The sequence below is a fragment of the Epinephelus lanceolatus genome, chromosome 7 (genome assembly GCF_041903045.1).
Source record: "Epinephelus lanceolatus isolate andai-2023 chromosome 7, ASM4190304v1, whole genome shotgun sequence".
Classification (NCBI taxonomy): domain Eukaryota; kingdom Metazoa; phylum Chordata; class Actinopteri; order Perciformes; family Serranidae; genus Epinephelus; species Epinephelus lanceolatus.
Genome location: NC_135740.1, coordinates 24,170,836 through 24,197,551, shown reverse-complemented (window position 1 = coordinate 24,197,551; position 26,716 = coordinate 24,170,836). Strand labels below are relative to the sequence as shown.

The 26,716-nt window shown below is 43.4% G+C and overlaps 3 protein-coding genes and 1 pseudogene across 3 annotated transcripts; all 4 read right to left on the bottom strand.

Moving 5' to 3' along the window:
- Window positions 1–126: 126 nt before the first annotated feature.
- LOC144463859 (protocadherin gamma-A1 pseudogene) lies at window positions 127–2,826 on the bottom strand (annotated as a pseudogene).
- A 322-nt stretch (window positions 2,827–3,148) lies between these two features.
- Window positions 3,149–5,966, bottom strand: LOC117261420 (protocadherin gamma-A5-like). The gene has a single exon (XM_033633822.2). The coding sequence runs from the start codon at window positions 5,802–5,804 to the stop codon at window positions 3,372–3,374; it is 2,433 nt and encodes an 810-aa protein (XP_033489713.2). The 5' UTR covers window positions 5,805–5,966; the 3' UTR covers window positions 3,149–3,371.
- Window positions 5,967–6,941: 975 nt separating this feature from the next.
- On the bottom strand, window positions 6,942–26,465 carry LOC117261153 (protocadherin Fat 4-like). The gene is made up of 5 exons (XM_033633431.2): window positions 23,708–26,465; window positions 20,352–22,865; window positions 16,926–19,271; window positions 13,604–16,072; window positions 6,942–9,419 (listed from the first exon to the last, which is right to left on the bottom strand). Exons 1-5 carry the CDS (start codon window positions 26,225–26,227, stop codon window positions 6,942–6,944), a joined length of 12,327 nt encoding a protein of 4,108 aa, XP_033489322.2. The 5' UTR covers window positions 26,228–26,465.
- On the bottom strand, window positions 8,859–14,388 carry LOC144463815 (protocadherin beta-16-like). The gene has a single exon (XM_078169359.1). The coding sequence runs from the start codon at window positions 12,699–12,701 to the stop codon at window positions 10,266–10,268; it is 2,436 nt and encodes an 811-aa protein (XP_078025485.1). The 5' UTR covers window positions 12,702–14,388; the 3' UTR covers window positions 8,859–10,265.
- Window positions 26,466–26,716: the final 251 nt, after the last annotated feature.

Below are 26,716 nucleotides of genomic sequence, written 5' to 3'. Positions count from 1 at the left end.
CAGTCAGTGGAGCTGTCCACGAGTTGTGGTTCTGAAAATGCCTCATGAGTTACCAAATACAAGTGAAACCAAAGGTCACCCACTCTGTAGTATGACCCCTGAGAAAGCACAAACAATGGGTGAAGGTCAATATGTCAAAGGCCTCACCTCTAGAGGAGAGTCAGGTTCATCCAGGATGCTCTTGTCACTCTGTATCCGCTGCATCGTCCCTGTAGAACTGGGGTCCATTATCAGCACGTTCTGACTACCGGCTCTGCCGAACTTACAGTCACTCTTTCTGGAGTCTGTCGTCCTGCACACCTCGTAATTGTACACGTGTTGGAGAGTCCCTGTCCCCAAAGTGTCTGAGTAACGTGGTGGATAATATGGAATGACAGGGAGACTGGAGTGATACAGGATGCGAGACTGTCTCCATCTGTAGATCTTCACCGATATAATAATCACCAAACACGTGATGAAGAGGAAGGAAACTACAGCCAAAGCCAAGACTAAGTAAAAAGTCAGGTTGTCATTGTACTCCTTGTCGTGTGCAAAGTCAGTGAACTCAGACAGCACTTCAGGGAAGCTGTCCGCCACCGCCACGTTAACAATGACTGTAGCTGAACGAGAGGGCTGACCGTTGTCCTCCACTATAACACTCAGTCTTTGTTTGACAGCATCTTTATCACTCACTTGGCGGATAGTTCTTATTTCTCCATTCTGTAAGCCCACTTCAAACAGCGCCCTGTCTGTGGCTTTCTGCAGTTTATAGGACAGCCAGGCATTCTGTCCAGAGTCCACATCAACAGCCACCACTTTAGTCACCAGATAGCCCACATCTGCTGAACGAGGCACCATTTCAGCCACCACAGAGCCACCAGTCTGCACTGGGTACAGCACCTGAGGAGGGTTGTCGTTCTGATCCTGGATCAGTATTTTCACACTCACGTTGCCACTGAGTGGAGGGGAGCCTCCATCCTGCGCTCTGACTACAAGCTGAAGTTCTTTAATCTGTTCATAGTCAAACGACCTCACTGCATGAATAGCACCAGTTTCAGCGTTTATGGAGACGTAAGAGGAGGTTGGACTTCCATTAATCTGTGTTTCTTCGAGAAAATACGATATTCTAGCGTTTTGATTCCAGTCAATATCCTTGGCTTTGACGGAAAATATGGATACACCAGGGGCATTATTTTCTGTAACGTGAGCGACGTAGCTAATTTTACTAAATACTGGGGCATTGTCATTCACATCAGATATTCTCAGACGTAATATTGTTGTGCTTGACAAGGGTGGCGATCCCGAATCGGTGGCCCTTACAGTTATGTTATACTCCGGTATAACTTCTCTGTCAAAAGCTGCGTCTGTTACTAATGCATAGTAATTAGTTAATGTTGATTTGATTTTAAATGGGAGGCTACTGTCAGTTGTACAGACAATTTGACCATTTTGCTCTGAGTCTGCGTCAATCACATTAATTATTGCCACTGTGGTGCCCGAGGCAGAATCCTCCGGCACCGGGCTGGAGAATGACATCACATTTATGACAGGTGCATTATCATTGACGTCTACAATCTCAATTAGCGCCTTACTTGAATCGGTGAGACGTCCCTGGTCCATAGCTTCAATCATAATTTCATATTTTCTATCTTTTTCATAATCTACTTGACCGGCAAGTGTTATGATCCCTGTAATTTCGTCTAAATGAAATATGTCAGCAAGCTGCTCTTTCATGTTTGAAAATCGATATGTGACGACACCGTTTGATCCGCTGTCTGCATCAGTTGCGTTCACTGTCATAATATAGGTGCCTTTTAATGCATTCTCAGAGACAGTAGCTCTGTAAAGAGACTGGTTAAAAATGGGAGGATTATCATTAGCATCAAGCACTGTAATATCTATATTTACTGTACCAGATCTCGGGGGAGTTCCACCGTCAACAGCGATGAGTTTCAGTAATATCCGTGGCTCGCTTTCTCTATCTAACGGTTTTTGTAAAATCATCTCAGCATATTTTCTGCCATCTGGACTGGAGTGCTGCTTCAAACCAAAAATGCCATCTGTAGTCAGTATGTATTTCTGTAGACCGTTATTACCTACATCTGCGTCTTCAGCACTGGGTAACAGAAAGCGAGATCCCAGTGTGGTGGATTCGCTTATTTCAAATCTATTTTCATCTTTCGTAAACGTCGGGGAATTGTCATTTATGTCAGTTATTTCTACCGTTATTCGGTGTAGCTCCATGGGATTTTCTAAAATCACCTCAAAGCTGAAGCTACACGGTGTTACGTCTCCACAAAGCTGCTCTCGGTCTATTCTCTCATTCACGACTAAAACGCCTTTGTCTGTCTTCAGCTCGGTGTACTGGATGCTTTGTCTAGTCACGATACGGGCACGGCCAGAACGGAGCCGTTGCACATCCAGACCAAGATCCTGAGCCACGTTACCGATGAGAGATCCCTTTTTCAGCTCCTCCGGAATTGTATACCTGATTTGGCCAGACGCGATGTGACTGAGACAGCAAAAAAACAGCAGAAACGGCCATATTGACCTGTAATACACACGCCATTTTTCGCAAGGAGATTTTTCAAACGCCATAACATCAAAAGGAAAAGGTGATACCTGCAGCCTGCTGCATATAATCCACAGAAAACAAAGCAGCTGATCAAGTAATCCTTTGATTTTGAAGTCCTCGCTGAGAATGAAATCGCGGTCGTCGTCCTGCTTATGAAGCACAGCCTCTCCCCTCTCCAGGCTAAAAGGAAAAATGAGGGCTCTGCCTCCACTGAGTCAACTCTGAACACTTGTTTCACTGATCAACAGCGTCCCTTACTGTCCAAAACATGAATATCATGAACACAGGAAAGAAAGAGGAAGAGGAAAAAAATATTTTTCCAAGAACTTCGGTGTAAAGGAGTTACATTTGTAGATGAGAACGGCATCACTGTATTCTATTCATAGAGTACAGGAAATCCAAAACCATGTCTAGTTTGTGTATTATTAACATTATTACTATTATTACTATTACGATTACTATTACTATTATTATTATCATTATCATTATCATTGTTATTTTTACTACTACTGCTCTTACTCAAACCTTAGTCTCCCTGAATCTGCCTGAACTTACATTGAACCATAAAACAAGTGTGAAAATGTATCTATAACAGTTCTGATAAACGCTGACATTAAGTACACACACTTTAAGGCAACTGCAAGTTTATGCGGGTGAATTGAGCAGCAACTCACACAGAACAGTTCACCGCCAGTCAGTGGAGCTGTCCACGAGTTGTGGTTCTGAAAATGCCTCATGAGTTACCAAATACAAGTGAAACCAAAGGTCACCCACTCTGTAGTATGACCCCTGAGAAAGCACAAACAATGGGTGAAGGTCAATATGTCAAAGGCCTCACCTCTAGAGGAGAGTCAGGTTCATCCAGGATGCTCTTGTCACTCTGAATCCGCTGCATCGTCCCTGTAGAACTGGGGTCCATTATCAGCACGTTCTGACTACCGGCTCTGCCGAACTTACAGTCACTCTTTCTGGAGTCTGTCGTCCTGCACACCTCGTAATTGTACACGTGTTGGAGAGTCCCTGTCCCCAAAGTGTCTGAGTAACGTGGTGGATAATATGGAATGACAGGGAGACTGGAGTGATACAGGATGCGAGACTGTCTCCATCTGTAGATTTTCACTGATATAATAACCACCAAACACGTGATGAAGAGGAAGGAAACTACAGCCAAAGCCAAGACTAAGTAAAAAGTCAGGTTGTCATTGTACTCCTTGTCGTGTGGAAAGTCAGTGAACTCAGACAGCACTTCAGGGAAGCTGTCCGCCACCGCCACGTTAACAATGACTGTAGCTGAACGAGAGGGCTGCCCGTTGTCCTCCACTATAACACTCAGTCTTTGTTTGACAGCATCTTTATCAGTCACTTGGCGGATAGTTCTTATTTCTCCATTCTGTAAGCCCACTTCAAACAGCGCCCTGTCTGTGGCTTTCTGCAGTTTATAGGACAGCCAGGCATTCTGTCCAGAGTCCACATCAACAGCCACCACTTTAGTCACCAGATAGCCCACATCTGCTGAACGAGGCACCATTTCAGCCACCACAGACCCACCAGTCTGCACTGGGTACAGCACCTGAGGAGGGTTGTCGTTCTGATCACGAATATTTAATTTAACTGTGGTATTGCTGCTTAAAGGCGGGGAGCCTCCATCCTGCCCTTTAACAAAAATATTTAGAGTTTTAATTTGCTCATAATCAAATGACCTAACTGCCTGTATAACTCCAGTTTCTGCGTTAACGGATAAGTAAGTGGATATGGGGTTTCCGTTTAACTCAGTATCTATAAGCAGGTAAGACACTCGTGCGTTTTGCCCTGAATCAGAGTCGTGTGCTTTCACGGAAAACACAGATAAGCCTGGGGAGTTATTCTCCATTATATTAGCTTCATAATAACTCTGTTCAAATATGGGAGCATTATCATTGACGTCAGATACACGAAGTGCTATTGTCTTGTTAGTCGACAGTGGTGGGCTACCTTCATCCACAGCCGTGAAAGTGATATTGTAATCAGGATTACGCTCCCTGTCAAGAACAGCGTTTGTTACCAGAGTGTAATAATTCTTTAGAGATGAGTGAATTGCAAACGGGATATTACTGTTAACTGAGCAGTCTACTTTGCCATTTTTGCCTGAATCTACATCTTTCACGTTAATGATAGCCACTGTAGTTCCAATGGGAGAATCTTCAGCGATAGCATTTGAAAACGAGGTTAATGTTATGACAGGTGCATTGTCGTTTACATCCGTCACCTCAATTATCACGTTTGTTGATGTGCTTTGTCCGCCTTGATCTTTTGCCTGTACACCGATCTCATATATTTTATTCTCTTCATAATCAATCATGCCGTTTACAGTTAGGTCGCCGCTGTTTTCATCCAGATGGAATAGCTCAGCAACATTACTAGACATGCGATTAAAGTGGTATGTGACACGGCCGTTCATCCCTTCGTCTGCATCTGTTGCGCTCAATCTCACCACCAAAGTTCCTTTTGGAACATTTTCTTTAACAGACGCCTTGAATATTGATTGCGTAAAAACTGGAGCGTTGTCGTTTGTGTCTCTGACAGTTACATGTATTTTAAGTGTCCCTGATCTCTGTGGGTCACCACCGTCCACAGCAGTGAGCGTGAGAAGCATCTTTTCCTCTTTCTCGCGGTCTAAAGCATTAGAAAGATACAGCTGTGCATATTTATGACCATTTGGGCTGGACAAGACCTTAATATTAAAATGTGTTGTTGGGTGTAATGTATAGCCGTGTAAAGCGTTGATGCCAACATCAGGGTCAGTAGCACTCTCTTGTAATATTTCGGTCCCTGGGAGAGCAGATTCCAGTATTTCTACATGCACTTCTTTCTCATGAAACACAGGCGCATTATCATTAACATCCAAAACCTCCACTACAACGCTGTGTAGCTGCATTGGATTCATCATAATCATTTCAAAATTCAAGCTACAGGGCGCTGTCTGCCCGCAGAGCTGCTCTCTATCTATCCTTTCCCCCACGACAAGAATCCCTTTGTCTGCATCCAGCCTGATATACTCGCTGCTATCGCTGCTAACAATCCGGGCACCGCCTGATATCAGTCTTTTAGCGTCGATGCCTAAATCTTCAGCCACGTTTCCTACAAATGAGCCCTTTCTCATCTCCTCTGGGACAGAGTAGCGGATCTGGCAGACCGTCGCGTCAATAAGAAAAACAAGGATGAAGGCCCGTACTTGCCATGTACCCGTGGGCTCACCGCTGATAAAAGCCATATTACCGAAGCAATTCACCAGACTCCACAGGAAAATATGTTTCAAAAAGCCGACTTATTAGCTCGTATCATCCTTCTGTCGATTTCTTTATAATCCACAGTGTAAGAACGATAACATTAGTCCAAAAAAATCAGCGGTAAAAATGAAGACCGAGCGTCCTGCTCTCCGTGGTGCACTAAAGGAAATACTGGAGGTGTAGCTGCTTTTCAAAAGCTTCTCATGTTCACTAAAGATCAACAGCGGCCCTTAGAGTCCGACATTAAAATAACAAGTGCTGTCACTAAAAAGGGGGAAACACTTCTGTCTCAAAAACAGCTGAGATATCGTAGCAGCGAGCTTGTGTTGCACACAGGTGAGGATTAACTCAGTGTGTGCATTTAGATTTCATACTGAGACTGTAAATAAGATAAATAAAATGTAGCTTACAAGGGCTTTAAGTGACAGGAAGAAATGATGCAGGGGAGAAAAATGCAGTAAAGTCAGGAGCCATTAACTGGATAACTTTCTTGACGAACAATCTCATTTGTTGTCTCCCTCCACGCACACAGAAATATTGTCTAATCTTAACAATCCCAAAACATCATACATACATAACGGTTTCAGAGAGGGACTTTTAGGGAGTGCTTTTCCTAACTGACTCTTTTATCACTTCAATTAACTGGCTCAACTCTGAGAGAAGCTGTCCATCACTGCTGGTACTGGAGATGCCAACAAATTAGAAAGTGAGTAGAGCTACCAAGCCAAAAAAATATGTAACATGAAAACACGCTATAATACATGTATTGCAATTTTGTGAATAATGACTGACCTATTAACCCACCTCCAGAGGAGAGTCTGGTTCAGAGTCAGCAAAAGTTATCAGTCGGTTTTCACACGCAGTGCAACTTCATGAAAGTAATGTGTGTGTGTGTGTGTGTGTGTGTGTGTGTGTATGTGTGTGAAAAATGGAAAAGCATATCATTGTTTCAGAATCTAGATGATATTATTATGACGGTCTGAATATGAATACAGGAAAAGTGGTTAAAAGTGTGACACTGTCCATGGTCCTGAAAATGAGGGTCACGCGCGCAATAGTTTACTATCTATGGAACTAAACACAAAGGAAACAACAAAGGCACAGAGAGCAATCTTTGATATTTAACTAACCTCTAGAGGAGAGTCAGGTTCATCCAGGATGCTCTTGTCACTCTGTATCCGCTGCATCGTCCCTGTAGAACTGGGGTCCATTATCAGCACGTTCTGACTACCGGCTCTGCCGAACTTACAGTCACTCTTTCTGGAGTCTGTCGTCCTGCACACCTCGTAATTGTACACGTGTTGGAGAGTCCCTGTCCCCAAAGTGTCTGAGTAACGTGGTGGATAATATGGGATGACAGGGAGACTGGAGTGATACAGGATGCGAGACTGTCTCCATCTGTAGATCTTCACTGATATAATAACCACCAAACACGTGATGAAGAGGAAGGAAACTACAGCCAAAGCCAAGACCAAGTAAAAAGTCAGGTTGTCATTGTACTCCTTGTCGTGTGGAAAGTCAGTGAACTCAGACAGCACTTCAGGGAAGCTGTCCGCCACCGCCACGTTAACAATGACTGTAGCTGAACGAGAGGGCTGCCCGTTGTCCTCCACTATAACACTCAGTCTTTGTTTGACAGCATCTTTATCAGTCACTTGGCGGATAGTTCTTATTTCTCCATTCTGTAAGCCCACTTCAAACAGCGCCCTGTCTGTGGCTTTCTGCAGTTTATAGGACAGCCAGGCATTCTGTCCAGAGTCCACATCAACAGCCACCACTTTAGTCACCAGATAGCCCACATCTGCTGAACGAGGCACCATTTCAGCCACCACAGAGCCACCAGTCTGCACTGGGTACAGCACCTGAGGAGGGTTGTCGTTCTGGTCCTGGACTATTATTCTAACTGTAGCCACTGAACTCAGAGGAGGGGATCCAGCATCACGAGCAGTCACGTTAAATTCAAACCACTTGATTTGCTCATAATCAAATGACCTCACTGCATGAATGACACCATTTTCTGAATTTACTGAAACTAACGAAGACACAGCCACCCCATTAATCTCTTTCTCCTCCACAAAGTAGGAAACCCGAGCGTTTTGGCCCCAGTCTGCATCACTAGCACTCAGAGTGAACACAGAAAACCCAGGAGAGTTGTTCTCTGGTACAGTCTTACTGTATTCTGACTCATCAAATTTGGGTGGGCTGTCATTCACGTCAGACACTTTTACATTAATGTTTTTACTGCTAGACAGAGGCGGGGAGCCTTGGTCAGACACGGTGATGGTGATATTATACTCAGGAATACTTTCTCTGTCTAAGAGGTTATCGGTTACTATACTGTAATATCCTGTTAATGAAGACTCGATTTTGAAAGGTATGTCAGAGTTAATGGAGCACTTGACAACACCGTTACCATCTGAGTCTTCGTCATCAACGTTAACAACAGCTATAGTTGTACCTGGAGGAGAATCCTCGGATATCGAGTTAGAAAATGACATCAGCTGTATCGTGGGGACGTTGTCATTCTCATCAATTATTTGAATAATGACTTTACACGTATCTGAATACCCTCCATGATCACTAGCCTTAACATTTAACTGATAAGTCTTAGATTTTTCAAAATCCAGTTTACCTGAAACTTTAATCTCCCCAGTTTTGACATTTACTGCAAAAAGCTGTTTCGCTTCTCTGGCAACATGGCCTATAGAGAATGTTATCTCGCCATTGATTCCTTTATCAGCGTCATTCGCACTGACTGTGGTCACCACTGTTCCTTCAGGAGAGTTCTCCTTCACATCAGCTTTATAAACAGGCTGACTGCACACTGGCGCATTATCGTTAGCATCTAGCACAGTGATATGAATACGCACTGTCCCTGATCTGTGTGGCTCCCCTCCATCTGAAGCAATCAGCACCAGTGTGTGAGTCTCCTCTTTCTCTCGGTCTAACGGGTTTTGTAAAACCATCTCGATGAATTTCCCTCCATCAGGCTGGTTCTGTACTTCCAATTTGAAATTGTCCGAGGGTTTTAAAATGTATTTTTGAATATCGTTTATACCGACATCGGGGTCATCCGCGCTTTCTAGAGAGAAACGAGTCCCTGATGTAACACTTTCTGCTATTTTCAGATTGATTTCATCCTTTGGGAACGACGGACTGTTGTCGTTTATGTCTATTACCTCCACTGTTACCCGATAAAGCTGGATGGGATTTTCTAAAATCACCTCGAAACTGAAGCTACAGGGCGTCGTCTTTCCACACAGCTCCTCTCGGTCGATTCGCTCTTTAATAACGAGGGTGCCTTTGTCTCGGTTTAAATCAACGTACTGTCGGCTTCCTTTTGTAATAATACGAGCTTTACCTGACACGAGCCTCGCCACATCCAAGCCTAAATCTCTAGCAATGTTTCCAACGAAAGATCCCTCTGCCTGCTCCTCTGGTACGGAGTACCGAGCCTGTCCAGTCACTGAGCTCAGCTTGAAGAGACAAAGAATAACAAGCAGCACTTGCCATCGGCCTCTGCGAGCGGTTATCCACAAACAATCCATCATAAATCCAAATGTACAGAGGCAGTAATCCCTTTCAATGCCAAAATGATGCTATTAAATCCACCTGCTGAATAAAACAACGGTATTTTCAGCAGATAAATCCTCGAGAAATGCTACGCTTTCAGCCTCCACAGGCCAGACCGTCTTCTCTCCGACAATAACACACTGAGCGGAATTAAAGGGGTGGACCGCTGCACTGCTGATTTGGACAGTGAGTCAATGATGTATCAACAGCGGCGCTCAGAGCCCATCTGAGGTAATGTATGTGGTGTCCAGATTATTAGGAACACTTTAAATGGTGTGTTCAAAGCTCATGGAAAATATTTGTAACATCATTGCGACTGACTTAAGAAATAACATTGATAACAAGTCAGAATAACTATTGTAGGTAGGGAAACTACATATATACATGTTGATCATCTTGCCCAGTTAGCCTGCGTTGTCAGTGATAATAACACTAATAAACCTACTCCTACTGCTCCTAAGACTCCTACTTCTCCTATTTCTACTACTACTACTACTAACAACAACAACAACAACAACAACAACAATAACAATTACAAGAACAAGAGAAAGAGTATGTATTATGGCTGTGATGAGGATGATTATTATCATTATTAATAATAACAATAACAATAATGTTATTATTCCTATTATTGTACTATGTTTTGTAGTTGTAGCAATAGTATTTAAAGCGCTTTTGGACGGTAACATTTCTGATCAGAAGTCATGAGTAAAGTGGAAAGTGTTGAAGCAAGTAAGCAGTTTCAGATGAAGAGGAGCTGTCCGGACTGTGGTGCTGAAAAGAACCGACAGCATTTCCAGTGAAATTTTTACCCGCTACCTATTGCAATTTTAGTTCAGTCAAAAGGAACATTAATTGATAAGAAAACACTGCTAATTGCACCTCACCTCTAGAGGAGAGTCAGGTTCATCCAGGATGCTCTTGTCAGTCTGTATCCGCTGCATCGTCCCTGTAGAACTGGGGTCCATTATCAGCACGTTCTGACTACCAGCTCTGCCGAACTTACAGTCACTCTTTCTGGAGTCTGTCGTCCTGCACACCTCGTAATTGTACACGTGTTGGAGAGTCCCTGTCCCCAAAGTGTCTGAGTAACGTGGTGGATAATATGGAATGACAGGGAGACTGGAATGATACAGGATGCGAGACTGTCTCCATCTGTAGATCTTTACTGATATAATAACCACCAAACACGTGATGAAGAGGAAGGAAACTACAGCCAAAGCCAAGACTAAGTAAAAAGTCAGGTTGTCATTGTACTCCTTGTCGTGTGCAAAGTCAGTGAACTCAGACAGCACTTCAGGGAAGCTGTCCGCCACCGCCACGTTAACAATGACTGTAGCTGAACGAGAGGGCTGCCCGTTGTCCTCCACTATAACACTCAGTCTTTGTTTGACAGCATCTTTATCAGTCACTTGGCGGATAGTTCTTATTTCTCCATTCTGTAAGCCCACTTCAAACAGCGCCCTGTCTGTGGCTTTCTGCAGTTTATAGGACAGCCAGGCATTCTGTCCAGAGTCCACATCAACAGCCACCACTTTAGTCACCAGATAGCCCACATCTGCTGAACGAGGCACCATTTCAGCCACCACAGACCCACCAGTCTGCACTGGGTACAGCACCTGAGGAGGGTTGTCGTTCTGGTCCTGGACTACTATTCTTACTGTAGCCACTGAACTCAGAGGAGGTGATCCAGCATCACGAGCAGTCACGTTAAATTCAAACCACTTGATTTGCTCATAATCAAACGACCTCACTGCATGAATGACACCATTTTCTGAATTTACTGAAACTAACGAAGACACAGCCACCCCATTAATCTCTTTCTCCTCCACAAAGTAGGAAACCCGAGCGTTTTGGCCCCAGTCTGCATCACTAGCACTCAGAGTGAACACAGAAAACCCAGGAGAGTTGTTCTCTGGTACAGTCTTACTATATTCTGACTCATCAAATTTGGGTGGGCTGTCATTCACGTCAGACACTTTTACATTAATGTTTTTACTGCTAGACAGAGGCGGGGAGCCTTGGTCAGACACGGTGATGGTGATATTATACTCAGGAATACTTTCTCTGTCTAAGAGGTTATCGGTGACTATACTGTAATATCCTGTTAATGAAGACTCGATTTTGAAAGGTATGTCAGAGTTAATGGAGCACTTGACAACACCGTTACCATCTGAGTCTTCGTCATCAACGTTAACAACAGCTATAGTTGTACCTGGAGGAGAATCCTCGGATATCGAGTTAGAAAATGACATCAGCTGTATCGTGGGGACGTTGTCATTCTCATCAATTATCTGAATAATAACTTTGCAAGTGTCTGAAAATCCCCCGTGATCACTCGCTTTAACATTTAATTGATAAGTCTTAGATTTTTCAAAATCCAGTTTACCTGAAACTTTAATCTCCCCAGTTTTAACATTTACTGCAAAAAGCTGTTTCGCTTCTCTGGCGACATGGCCTATAGAGAATGTTATCTCGCCATTGATTCCTTTATCAGCGTCATTCGCACTAACAGTGGTCACCACTGTTCCTTCAGGAGAGTTCTCCTTCACATCAGCTTTATAAACAGGCTGGCTACACACTGGCGCATTATCGTTAGCATCTAGCACAGTGATATGAATACGCACTGTCCCTGATCTGTGTGGCTCCCCTCCATCTGAAGCAATCAGCACCAGTGTGTGAGTCTCCTCTTTCTCTCGGTCTAACGGGTTTTGTAAAACCATTTCGATGAATTTCCCTCCATCAGGCTGGTTCTGTACTTCCAGTTTGAAATTATCTGAGGGTTTTAAAATGTATCTTTGAATATCATTCATAGCGACATCGGGGTCATCCGCACTCTCCAGAGAGAAACGAGTCCCTAACGCAGCATTTTCTGCTATTTTCAGATTGATTTCATCCTTTGGGAACGACGGACTGTTGTCGTTTATGTCTATTACCTCCACTGTTACCCGATAAAGCTGGATGGGATTTTCTAAAATCACCTCGAAACTGAAGCTACAGGGCGTCGTCTTTCCACACAGCTCCTCTCGGTCGATTCGCTCTTTAATAACGAGGGTGCCTTTGTCTCGGTTTAAATCAACGTACTGTCGGCTTCCTTTTGTAATAATACGAGCTTTACCTGACATGAGCCTCGCCACATCCAAGCCTAAATCTCTAGCAATGTTTCCAACGAAAGATCCCTCTGCCTGCTCCTCTGGTACGGAGTACCGAGCCTGTCCAGTCACTGAGCTCAGCTTGAAGAGACAAAGAATAACAAGCAGCGCTTGCCATCGGCCTCTGCGAGCGGTTATCCACAAACAATCCATCATAAATCCAAATGTACAGAGGCAGTAATTCTTTCAATGCCAAAATGATGCTATTAAATCCACCAGTTGAAAAAACAACGGTATTTTCGTCAGATAAATCCTCGAGAAATGCTACGCTTTCAGCCTCCACAGGCCAGACCTTCTTCTCTCCGAGTATTAACACACTGAGCGGAATTAAAGGGGTGGACCGCTGCACTGCTGATTTGGACAGTTAGTCAGTGATGTATCAACAGCGGCGCTCAGAGCCCATCTGAGGTAATGTATGTGGTGTCCAGATTATTAGGAACACTTTAAATGGTGTGTTCAAAGCTCATAGAAAATGTTTGTAATATTATGACTTAAGATAAAATAATGATGATAATAAGTCGGTGAAATTAACTGTGTGGGTAGGGCACTTTGCATATATACATGTTGATCATCTTGCCCAATTAGCATGTATTGTCAAGGATAATAACATTATATTACTACTCCTACTGCTCCTACGACTCCTACTCCTCCTCTTACTACAAACAATAACAACAACAATAACAAAAACCAGAAGAAGAAGATGAAAGAGTATCAGTATTATGGCTGTGATGATGATGATGATTATTATCATTATTATTATTACTAATGATATCTTTATTCTTATTATTGTTATTATTGTGCCATGTTTTGCAATCATAGCAGTAGTATTAACATCGCGTTTAAACGGTAGCTTTTCTGATCAGAAGTCATGAGTAAAGTGGAAAGTGTTGAAGCAAGTAAGCAGTTTAAAATAAAGAGGAGTTGTCCGCACCGTAGTGCTGAAAAAGAATTGGAGAGCACTTGTTTCCGGAGAAACAGTAACCACCTACCTATTGCAATTTTAGTTCAGTCAAAAGGAACATTGTTTGAATAAGGAAACACTGCTAATTGCACCTCACCTCTAGAGGAGAGTCAGGCTCATCCAGGATGCTCTTGTCACTCTGTATCCGCTGCATCGTCCCTGTAGAACTGGGGTCCTTTATCAGCACGTTCTGACTACCAGCTCTGCCGAACTTACAGTCACTCTTTCTGGAGTCTGTCGTCCTGCACACCTCGTAATTGTACACGTGTTGGAGAGTCCCTGTCCCCAAAGTGTCTGAGTAACGTGGTGGATAATATGGAATGACAGGGAGACTGGAGTGATACAGGATGCGAGACTGTCTCCATCTGTAGATCTTCACTGATATAATAACCACCACACACGTGATGAAGAGGAAGGAAACTACAGCCAAAGCCAAGACTAAGTAAAAAGTCAGGTTGTCATTGTACTCCTTGTCGTGTGGAAAGTCAGTGAACTCAGACAGCACTTCAGGGAAGCTGTCCGCCACCGCCACGTTAACAATGACTGTAGCTGAACGAGAGGGCTGCCCGTTGTCCTCCACTATAACACTCAGTCTTTGTTTGACAGCATCTTTATCAGTCACTTGGCGGATAGTTCTTATTTCTCCATTCTGTAAGCCCACTTCAAACAGCGCCCTGTCTGTGGCTTTCTGCAGTTTATAGGACAGCCAGGCATTCTGTCCAGAGTCCACATCAACAGCCACCACTTTAGTCACCAGATAGCCCACATCTGCTGAACGAGGCACCATTTCAGCCACCACAGACCCACCAGTCTGCACTGGGTACAGCACCTGAGGAGGGTTGTCGTTCTGGTCCTGGACTACTATTCTTACTGTAGCCACTGAACTCAGAGGAGGGGATCCAGCATCACGAGCAGTCACGTTAAATTCAAACCACTTGATTTGCTCATAATCAAATGACCTCACTGCATGAATGACACCATTTTCTGAATTTACTGAAACTAACGAAGACACAGCCACCCCATTAATCTCTTTCTCCTCCACAAAGTAGGAAACCCGAGCGTTTTGGCCCCAGTCTGCATCACTAGCACTCAGAGTGAACACAGAAAACCCAGGAGAGTTGTTCTCTGGTACAGTCTTACTATATTCTGACTCATCAAATTTGGGTGGGCTGTCATTCACGTCAGACACTTTTACATTAATGTTTTTACTGCTAGACAGAGGCGGGGAGCCTTGGTCAGACACGGTGATGGTGATATTATACTCAGGAATACTTTCTCTGTCTAAGAGGTTATCGGTGACTATACTGTAATATCCTGTTAATGAAGACTCGATTTTGAAAGGTATGTCAGAGTTAATGGAGCACTTGACAACACCGTTACCATCTGAGTCTTCGTCATCAACGTTAACAACAGCTATAGTTGTACCTGGAGGAGAATCCTCGGATATCGAGTTAGAAAATGACATCAGCTGTATCGTGGGGACGTTGTCATTCTCATCAATTATTTGAATAATGACTTTACACGTGTCTGAATGCCCTCCATGATCACTAGCCTTAACATTTAACTGATAAGTCTTAGATTTTTCAAAATCCAGCTTACCTGCAACTTTAATCTCCCCAGTTTTAACATTTACTTCAAACAGCTGCTTCGCTTCTCTGGCGACATGGGCTATGGAATAAGTTACTTCACCATTGATTCCTTTATCTGCGTCATTTGCACTAACAGTGGTCACCACTGTTCCTTCAGGAGAATTCTCCTTCACATCAGCTTTATAAACAGGCTGACTGCACACTGGCGCATTATCGTTAGCATCTAGCACAGTGATATGAATACGCACTGTCCCTGATCTGTGTGGCTCCCCTCCATCTGAAGCAATCAGCACCAGTGTGTGAGTCTCCTCTTTCTCTCGGTCTAACGGGTTTTGTAAAACCATCTCGACGAATTTCCCTCCATCAGGCTGGTTCTGTACTTCCAATTTGAAATCATCCGAGGGTTTTAAAATATATTTTTGAATATCATTTATACCGACATCAGGGTCATCTGCATTTTCTAGTCCGAAACGAGACCCTGAAGCAATACTTTCAACAATTTTCAGATTGATTTCATCCTTTGGGAACGACGGACTGTTGTCGTTTATGTCTATTACCTCCACTGTTACCCGATAAAGCTGGATGGGATTTTCTAAAATCACCTCGAAACTGAAGCTACAGGGCGTCGTCTTTCCACACAGCTCCTCTCGGTCGATTCGCTCTTTAATAACGAGGGTGCCTTTGTCTCGGTTTAAATCAACGTACTGTCGGCTTCCTTTTGTAATAATACGAGCTTTACCTGACATGAGCCTCGCCACATCCAAGCCTAAATCTCTAGCAATGTTTCCAACGAAAGATCCCTCTGCCTGCTCCTCTGGTACGGAGTACCGAGCCTGTCCAGTCACTGAGCTCAGCTTGAAGAGACAAAGAATAACAAGCAGCACTTGCCATCGGCCTCTGCGAGCGGTTATCCACAAACAATCCATCATAAATCCAAAGGTACAGAGGCAGTAATCCCTTTCAATAGAAAAACGGTGTAATCAAATCCACCAATTGAAAAAAACAAACAACAACTATATTTTCGGCAGATAAATCCTCGAGAAATGCTACGCTTTCAGCCTCCACAGGCCAGACCGTCTTCTCTCCGACAATAACACACTGAGCGGAATTAAAGGGGTGGACCGCTGCACTGCTGATTTGGACAGTGAGTCAATGATGTATCAACAGCGGCGCTCAGAGCCCATCTGAGGTAATGTATGTGGTGTCCAGATTATTAGGAACACTTTAAATGTTGTGTTCAAAGCTCAAAGAAAATGTTTGTAATATTATGACTTAAGATGTAATAATGACGATAATAATTCGGTGTAATTAACGGTGTGGGTAGGGCACTTTGCATATGTTGATCATCTTGCCCAATTAGCATGCATTGTCAAGGATAATAATACTATATTACTACTCCTATTGCTCCTACTGCTCCTACGACTCCTACTCCTCCTCTTACTACAAACAACAACAACAACAATAACAAAAAGCAGAAGAAGAAGATGAAAGAGTATCAGTATTATGGCTGTGATGATGATGATTATTATCATTATTATTATTAATAATGATATCTTTATTCTTATTATTGTGCCATGTTTTGCAATCATAGCAGTAGTATTAACATCGCGTTTAAACGGTAGCTTTTCTGATCAGAAGTCATGAGTAAAGTGGAAAGTGTTGAAGCAAGGAAGCAGTTTAAAATAAAGAGGAGCTGTCCGCACCGTAGTGCTGAAAAAGAATTGGAAGGCACTTGTTTCCGGAGAAACAGTAACCACCTACCTATTGCAATTTTAGTTCAGTCAAAAGGAACATTGTTTGAATAAGAAAACACTGCTAATTGCACCTCACCTCTAGAGGAGAGTCAGGCTCATCCAGGATGCTCTTGTCACTCTGTATCCGCTGCATCGTCCCTGTAGAACTGGGGTCCATTATCAGCACGTTCTGACTACCGGCTCTGCCGAACTTACAGTCACTCTTTCTGGAGTCTGTCGTCCTGCACACCTCGTAATTGTACACGTGTTGGAGAGTCCCTGTCCCCAAAGTGTCTGAGTAACGTGGTGGATAATATGGAATGACAGGGAGACTGGAGTGATACAGGATGCGAGACTGTCTCCATCTGTAGATCTTCACTGATATAATAACCACCACACACGTGATGAAGAGGAAGGAAACTACAGCCAAAGCCAAGACTAAGTAAAAAGTCAGGTTGTCATTGTACTCCTTGTCGTGTGCAAAGTCAGTGAACTCAGACAGCACTTCAGGGAAGCTGTCCGCCACCGCCACGTTAACAATGACTGTGGCTGAACGAGAGGGCTGCCCGTTGTCCTCCACTATAACACTCAGTCTTTGTTTGACAGCATCTTTATCAGTCACTTGGCGGATAGTTCTTATTTCTCCATTCTGTAAGCCCACTTCAAACAGCGCCCTGTCTGTGGCTTTCTGCAGTTTATAGGACAGCCAGGCATTCTGTCCAGAGTCCACATCAACAGCCACCACTTTAGTCACCAGATAGCCCACATCTGCTGAACGAGGCACCATTTCAGCCACCACAGACCCACCAGTCTGCACTGGGTACAGCACCTGAGGAGGGTTGTCGTTCTGGTCCTGGACTACTATTCTTACTGTAGCCACTGAACTCAGAGGAGGGGATCCAGCATCACGAGCAGTCACGTTAAATTCAAACCACTTGATTTGCTCATAATCAAACGACCTCACTGCGTGAATGACACCATTTTCTGAATTTATTGAAACTAACGAAGACACAGCCACCCCATTAATCTCTTTCTCCTCCACAAAGTAGGAAACCCGAGCGTTTTGGCCCCAGTCTGCATCACTAGCACTCAGAGTGAACACAGAAAACCCAGGAGAGTTGTTCTCTGGTACAGTCTTACTGTATTCTGACTCATCAAATTTGGGTGGGCTGTCATTCACGTCAGACACTTTTACATTAATGTTTTTACTGCTAGACAGAGGCGGGGAGCCTTGGTCAGACACGGTGATGGTGATATTATACTCAGGAATACTTTCTCTGTCTAAGAGGTTATCGGTGACTATACTGTAATATCCTGTTAATGAAGACTCGATTTTGAAAGGTATGTCAGAGTTAATGGAGCACTTGACAACACCGTTACCATCTGAGTCTTCGTCATCAACGTTAACAACAGCTATAGTTGTATCTGGAGGAGAATCCTCGGATATCGAGTTAGAAAATGACATCAGCTGTATCGTGGGGACGTTGTCATTCTCGTCAATGATCTGAATAATGACTTTACACGTATCTGAGTATCCTCCGTGATCACTAGCCTGAATGTTTAATTGATGAGTCTTAGCTTTTTCAAAATCCAGCTTACCTGAAACTTTAATTTCCCCAGTTTTGACATTTACTTCAAAAAGCTGTTTTGCCTCTTTACTAACATGAGGGATAGAATAAGTTACCTCGCCATTGACTCCTTTATCTGCGTCATTTGCACTAACAGTGGTCACCACTGTTCCTTCAGGAGAGTTCTCCTTCACATCAGCTTTATAAACAGGCTGACTGCACACTGGCGCATTATCGTTAGCATCTAGCACAGTGATATGAATACGCACTGTCCCTGATCTGTGTGGCTCCCCTCCATCTGAAGCAATCAGCACCAGTGTGTGAGTCTCCTCTTTCTCTCGGTCTAACGGGTTTTGTAAAACCATCTCGATGAATTTCCCTCCATCAGGCTGGTTCTGTACTTCCAATTTGAAATTATATGAGGGTTTAAGAATGTATTTTTGAATATCATTTATACCGACATCAGGGTCATCAGCACTCACCAAAGAAAATCGAGTCCCCGCTGCAGCATTTTCAACAATTTTCAGATTGATTTCATCCTTTAGGAACGACGGACTGTTGTCGTTTATGTCTATTACCTCCACTGTTACCCGATAAAGCTGGATGGGATTTTCTAAAATCACCTCGAAACTGAAGCTACAGGGCGTCGTCTTTCCACACAGCTCCTCTCGGTCGATTCGCTCTTTAATAACGAGGGTGCCTTTGTCTCGGTTTAAATCAACGTACTGTCGGCTTCCTTTTGTAATAATACGAGCTTTACCTGACATGAGCCTCGCCACATCCAAGCCTAAATCTCTAGCAATGTTTCCAACGAAAGATCCCTCTGCCTGCTCCTCTGGTACGGAGTACCGAGCCTGTCCAGTCACTGAGCTCAGCTTGAAGAGACAAAGAATAACAAGCAGCGCTTGCCATCGGCCTCTGCGAGCGGTTATCCACAAACAATCCATCATAAATCCAAAGGTACAGAGGCAGTAATCCCTTTCAATAGAAAAACGGTGTAATCAAATCCACCAATTGAAAAAAACAAACAACAACTATATTTTCGGCAGATAAATCCTCGAGAAATGCTACGCTTTCAGCCTCCACAGGCCAGACCGTCTTCTCTCCGACAATAACACACTGAGCGGAATTAAAGGGGTGGACCGCTGCACTGCTGATTTGGACAGTTAGTCAGTGATGTATCAACAGCGGCGCTCAGAGCCCATCTGAGGTAATGTATGTGGTGTCCAGATTATTAGGAACACTTTAAATGTTGTATTCAAAGCTTATGGATAATTTTCTTACTTCTGACCAGGCACATGTAACATATGATCACAACTCATGCTTTATGGTGAATCATTAATGATGATCTGCATAATCAGCACAGACCGGCTTGGCATAATAAATTACAAAATCAGCAAACACAAATGTTAAAAAAACAAACAAATATGAACAACCGTGCATCCTTAATCTGTAACTTAAAATCTCGGTAAGCGAGGTGGAGGTACCCCGTAAAACATGTACAGATGTTTCATTTATTGAGACACGACATCGGTTTGCAAACCCTGACAATATTAATATAATCAGTGAGTGAAGGAACCTACATAAATAAGACACTGAAAGTGGCCGATTCCGCTCCAACTGATTAAGATGATAAACTGAGGAATATCTCAATAAATATGGAAACATCTGCCTACAACACAATCCAGACTGCGGTTAATGTGATGCTATGTGTGATTCTTATTGTATCTGTATGTTGTTAGAAAAAATACTAAGAATATGAATAGTATGGCTTGCACTAGAAGTCATGAGTAAAGTTGTATCAAAATGCATGCATGGACTGTTCCAGGACCATGGACAGTGGCACTGAGGCTCTACTGAGAGCCATAAGCGTGCACTTTAGTTTAACCACTAAAGAAAAACAAGAGTGCTACAATTACGAGAAATACAGTATAAAAAATAAATGTATCACTCACCAAAGTTGACATTTGAGAACAGTTTCCTGACAGTTGCTTGTCCACCTGTGGGTTATCAGTCCCAGCTCCATCAACATTTACTAAACTTTGACTCATCGGCTGCATATACTTCATGTCACTCTTTCTGGAGTCTGTCGTCCTGCACACCTCGTAATTGTACACGTGCTGGAGAGTCCCTGTCCCCAAAGTGTCTGAGTAACGTGGTGGATAATATGGAATGACAGGGAGACTGGAGTGATACAGGATGCGAGACTGTCTCCATCTGTAGATTTTCACTGATATAATAACCACCACACACGTGATGAAGAGGAAGGAAACTACAGCCAAAGCCAAGACTAAGTAAAAAGTCAGGTTGTCATTGTACTCCTTGTCGTGTGCAAAGTCAGTGAACTCAGACAGCACTTCAGGGAAGCTGTCCGCCACCGCCACGTTAACAATGACTGTAGCTGAACGAGAGGGCTGCCCGTTGTCCTCCACTATAACACTCAGTCTTTGTTTGACAGCATCTTTATCAGTCACTTGGCGGATAGTTCTTATTTCTCCATTCTGTAAGCCCACTTCAAACAGCGCCCTGTCTGTGGCTTTCTGCAGTTTATAGGACAGCCAGGCATTCTGTCCAGAGTCCACATCAACAGCCACCACTTTAGTCACCAGATAGCCCACATCTGCTGAACGAGGCACCATTTCAGCCACCACAGAGCCACCAGTCTGCACTGGGTACAGCACCTGAGGAGGGTTGTCGTTCTGGTCCTGGATCAGTATTTTCACAGTCACATTGCTACTGAGTGGAGGGGAGCCTCCATCCTGCGCTTTCACAATAAGCTTGAGTTCTTTCATTTGTTCATAATCAAACGAGTGCAGCGCATGTAAAACCCCAGTTTCAGAGTTTATTGACACATAGTTGGACACTGGATTACCGCTGATTTGTGTGTCTTCCAGAATATAAGATATACGGGCGTTTTGATTCCAGTCAGAGTCCCGCGCGCTGACAGCAGTAATAGACATTCCAGGGGAGTTATTCTCTGTGACGTAAGCAGTATATGAGTTTTTGTCGAATAATGGAACGTTGTCGTTGACGTCAGAGATTTTAAGTTGCAATGTGACGGAGCTGGAAAGAGAAGGAGATCCTGAGTCGGTGGCTATTATTGTAATATCGTACTCAGAAGTACTCTCGCGATCAAAATGCTGATCCGCCACCAAATTATAATAATTTGTTAATGACGATTGGATTTTAAACGGAAGTGCGTTGTCCATAGCACATTTTATCTGTCCGTTTTTCTCTGAATCAGCATCTTTGACATTAATGACAGCTATTGTTGTGCCGAGGGTGGCGTCTTCTGACACAGTATTAGAAAATGACATGATATTAATCACTGGAACATTGTCATTCACGTCAGTCACATCAATTATAGCTTTACTGGTGCCAATCAAACCTCCTCGATCCCTTGCCTCTAACCTAAGCTCATATTTTCTCTCTTTCTCAAAGTCTATAAGTCCAGCAACTGATATGACACCTGTGCTTTCATCGACATTAAACGAATCGACCGTGCTGCCTTTTATTTTCGAAAAACTAAATATCATTTCACCGTTAATACCAATGTCTGCATCACTAGCGTTAACTGTTGTAACATATGTTCCCTTTGGCGCATTTTCCACGACGGCGGCCCTGTAAACAGACTGGTTGAATACAGGGGCATTGTCGTTTACATCCAGAACAGATATATTAATATTCACCGTGCCAGATCTCTGTGGGTTTCCACCGTCGACAGCTATTACTTTCAGAGGGAGGCTCGGGTGTTCCTCTCTGTCTAAAGGCTTCTGGAGCACCAATTCAGCATATTTACTGCCGTCTGGATTCGCATGCTGTTTCAGAATGAAATAATTATTCGGTGATAAAATGTAATTTTGTAATGCGTTTACTCCAACATCAGGATCAACTGCGCTTTCAACCGGAAATTTTGCTCCAATTGTGGCCGACTCGCTCATTTCAAACTGGATGTCTTTATTTGGAAAGAAAGGAGTGTTATCATTGATATCTAAAATTTCCACAGTGACTCGATGGAGTTCGATCGGGTTTTCTAAAATTATTTCAAAGCTGAGGCTGCACGGTGTTACATCTCCACAAAGCTGCTCTCGGTCTATTACCTCATTCACGACAAGAATCCCTTTGTCTGTCTTCAGCTCGGTGTACTGGATGTTTTCTCCGGTCACAATACGGGCACGGCCAGAGCGGAGCCTTTTCAGATCCAGACCGAGGTCTTGCGCTACATTGCCAATAATGGAGCCCTTTTTCATCTCCTCTGGTATAGAATAACGAATCTGTGCTTCCACTCCACCACCCATATAATTCAGCAAAATGAGAAAACCCACTTGACATCGTAATATAAAAGACAATCGCCATCTTAAACCTCCGGGGGATCGTCCTCGGGTTGCCATATCAGAAACAATAGATCTCGATGAACGATGCGTCCTCACTTGAAGAAAACTGTAGTCCAGCTTAAATAAAATGTACTGCTTTTAGATAACAACGTGCTCCTCGAATATTCCAAGGACAAATGTAAAACCCAATGCCTCTTCACGCCCTGTCCTCCCACGAAGGACAGTATCTCCGCTGTTATGCTTAAGTATGAGGGAGAGGAAAAGGCTGGCTGTTAACACTGAAATCGTTTTGCTGACCAACAGCGTCGCTTAGAGTCCAAAACCTGAACTCCTCACACTGGGAATGAGAGGCCAAACATTTATAAAATGTGAATACGCAGCTGGTGCAGGTGTTTACCATTACCACATTTATCACTTCAGTTATGTTGGAAAGACTGAGTCAATTAGACAGATGAAACAACACCAGACATCACTGCATACATGGCAAAGACATCTCATCAAGTGTTGTACAGTTATAAATGTGTATGACTTCAAAATAGAAACAGGTGACTGCAATGTATAAAGTATATAAATGTTGCTGTCCTTGGTACTGAAACAAGCAGCATTAGGAATGCAGTGACAGAGAAGCAGAAGCCAAAACAAAGGTGAGGAATATCTGAGTAAAATATTACGTATATATAGTTGAACTTATGAACTCAACCACATCTGTTTACAAAACTAACAAGAAAACAAGAGTCATTCAGTGAACAAGGTGACCCACTGGATTGCTGCTGTATGAAGACACATTATGAATTTTGTTATTGCGACCTAAATGGACAGAAAGATTTCATCTCAGCTAACTGTTAGCCCTTCTAAATTCGAAAGAGCTGTCAGTTGAGTAAACATAACAGTGAAAAGTCAGCAGGAGGGAAACTGTGGGATTTGGGGGCACACAGCACCCTCGGATTGTCTGAGTGAGGTTATGACACTGGACTCACCTCTAGAGGAGAGTCAGGTTCATCCAGGATGCTCTTGTCACTCTGTAGCCGCTGCATCGTCCCTGTAGAACTGGGGTCCATTATCAGCACGTTCTGACTACCGGCTCTGCCGAACTTACAGTCACTCTTTCTGGAGTCTGTCGTCCTGCACACCTCGTAATTGTACACGTGTTGGAGAGTCCCTGTCCCCAAAGTGTCTGAGTAACGTGGTGGATAATATGGAATGACAGGGAGACTGGAGTGATACAGGATGCGAGACTGTCTCCATCTGTAGATTTTCACTGATATAATAACCACCACACACGTGATGAAGAGGAAGGAAACTACAGCCAAAGCCAAGACTAAGTAAAAAGTCAGGTTGTCATTGTACTCCTTGTCGTGTGGAAAGTCAGTGAACTCAGACAGCACTTCAGGGAAGCTGTCCGCCACCGCCACGTTAACAATGACTGTAGCTGAACGAGAGGGCTGCCCGTTGTCCTCCACTATAACACTCAGTCTTTGTTTGACAGCATCTTTATCAGTCACTTGGCGGATAGTTCTTATTTCTCCATTCTGTAAGCCCACTTCAAACAGCGCCCTGTCTGTGGCTTTCTGCAGTTTATAGGACAGCCAGGCATTCTGTCCAGAGTCCACATCAACAGCCACCACTTTAGTCACCAGATAGCCCACATCTGCTGAACGAGGCACCATTTCAGCCACCACAGACCCACCAGTCTGCACTGGGTACAGCACCTGAGGAGGGTTGTCGTTCTGGTCCTGGATCAGTATTTTCACACTCACGTTGCTACTGAGTGGAGGGGAGCCTCCATCCTGCGCTTTCACAACGAAAACCAGCTGTCTGAGTTGCTCATAATCAAAGGAGCGCACCGCGTGTATCACTCCGCTTTCTGCATTTATAGAAACAAATTCAGAAACTGGAGATCCACCGATATTGGTATCTTCCAGAATATAAGATATACGGGCGTTTTGGTTTTCATCGGGATCTTTAGCCTTCAGCGTGAGAACAGAAAAACCTGGAGAGTTATTCTCTGTAATAAACGCACTGTAAACACTTTGTGAAAACACTGGAGCATTATCGTTCACATCAGAGACCTTTAGATGAAAAGTTTTAGTTGTTGAGAGAGGAGGCATTCCTGCATCTGTTGCAACTACAGTGATGTTATATTCTGAGACACTTTCACGATCTAACACAGTATCTGTTACCAAAGTATAGTAATTTCTTAAATTAGATTTAATCTTGAAAGGTGCATTTTGTTCTATTCTACAGTTTACTTGTCCGTTATCACCTGAATCCAGGTCTTTTACATTTATAATGCCAATAGTTGTTCCAGGAGGAGAGTCCTCTGACACAGGACTAGTGAATGACATGACGCTGATAGTAGGGGCGTTGTCATTTACATCAGTTACTTCAATTATCACTTTACTCGAATCTGTCAAACCTCCTTGATCTTTTGCATCGATCCTGAGCTCAAACTTTTTGTCTTTCTCAAAATCTATTGGGCCTGAAACAGACAAAACACCAGAGACTTGATCTATGGACAATAAATCAGCAATATTACTCTTCACGTTTGAAATTGAATATGTGATGTAACCATTAGATCCGCTATCTGCGTCTGTAGCATTAACAGTAATAATATTAGTTCCCTTTGTCGCATTCTCAGTCACCGTAGCTTTATAAACTGACTGGTTAAACACGGGCGCATTATCATTAGCATCTAAAACATTTATGTTTATACTTACTGTGCCAGATCTCTGCGGACTCCCACCATCTACTGCTATCAGCTTTAATGAGAGATGAGGAACCTCCTCTCTGTCTAACTGCTTCTGCAGGACCATCTCTGCATATTTACTCCCGTCTGGATTTACATGCTGCTTTAAAACGAAATTGTCATCTGGAGTTAAAACATAATTTTGCAGGCCATTAACACCAACATCAAGATCCTCCGCACTGTCCATCACAAATCGCGCTCCAAGGTTCGCTGACTCGCTTATGTCTAACACAATATCCGATTTTTTGAATACCGGAGGATGATCATTCACATCTACCACTTCAATAGTTATGTGATGTAGCTCCATAGGATTTTCTAAAATGATTTCAAAGCTGAAACTACAGGGTGTTATGTCTCCACAAAGCTGCTCTCGGTCTATTCTCTCATTCACGACAAGAATCCCTTTGTCTGTCTTCAGCTCGGTGTACTGGATGCTCTCTCCGGTCACGATACGGGCCCGGCCAGAGCGGAGCCTTTTCAGATCCAAACCAAGGTCCTGTGCTACGTTACCGATAAGGGAGCCTTTCTTCATCTCTTCAGGTATAGAGTAGCGGATATGACCAGCGACAATATTAAAGAAGTAAAGCAACAAAAGAAGCGTTACCCACTGAGGTCCGGAATACAAACGCCATTTGCAGAGTGACTGCTGATACGCCATGTCAGACAGGGAGATTTTCCGAGAAAAAAAAAGAACAAAGATCCTCCGACCTGACTCCAATAACATCCACTCTTCCACATGTGCTCTGCTCATGTATTAGAAAACGAGAAAAGACGCCGATAGACTCCAAAAACACCTCACTGTCGAAAGATTGACGTCGAAATCCCTCTCAGCCTACTTCAATGTGATCTTGTAAAGAACGTCACTGGACTGCAGCTGAGAGATCATGGGTACAAATTATATTCTTATTCAACAGCGTCGCTTAGAGTCCAAAACGTGAACACCAAACACTTTGGAAATAAATAGTGAGAGGATGTATTCAAGGCAAAGGGGGAAAGAGATAAATACTAATAATTGTAATATAATGGTATATTAAAATAATCATATTTTAGAAATTGCATTTAATTAATTGTGTAGGGCACTTTATAACAGCAAAAGCTGAGAAACGCTCCCAATTTGCATCTGTTAACAAAATGAATGAGAAAAAAATGTATGAGGAAAGAGGGAAAGATTCATGACAAAAAGCACTTTCAGTTAAAGTGGAGCTGTCCCTACTGTGGTGCTGAAAACAACCAGGCGCAC

Coding starts and splice junctions, on each gene's coding strand:
- LOC117261153 (XM_033633431.2), bottom strand. CDS start 26,227: ATGAGCAGAGCACATGTGGAAGAGTGGATGTTATTGGAGTCAGGTCGG. Junction 19,272..20,351: donor GTTCTCAAATGTCAACTTTG/GTGAGTGATACA, acceptor TGTCTCTTCAAG/CTGAGCTCAGTGACTGGACA. Junction 16,073..16,925: donor AGCCTGACTCTCCTCTAGAG/GTGAGGTGCAAT, acceptor TGGATTTGATTA/CACCGTTTTTCTATTGAAAG.
- LOC117261420 (XM_033633822.2), bottom strand. CDS start 5,804: ATGGCTTTTATCAGCGGTGAGCCCACGGGTACATGGCAAGTACGGGCC.
- LOC144463815 (XM_078169359.1), bottom strand. CDS start 12,701: ATGATGGATTGTTTGTGGATAACCGCTCGCAGAGGCCGATGGCAAGCG.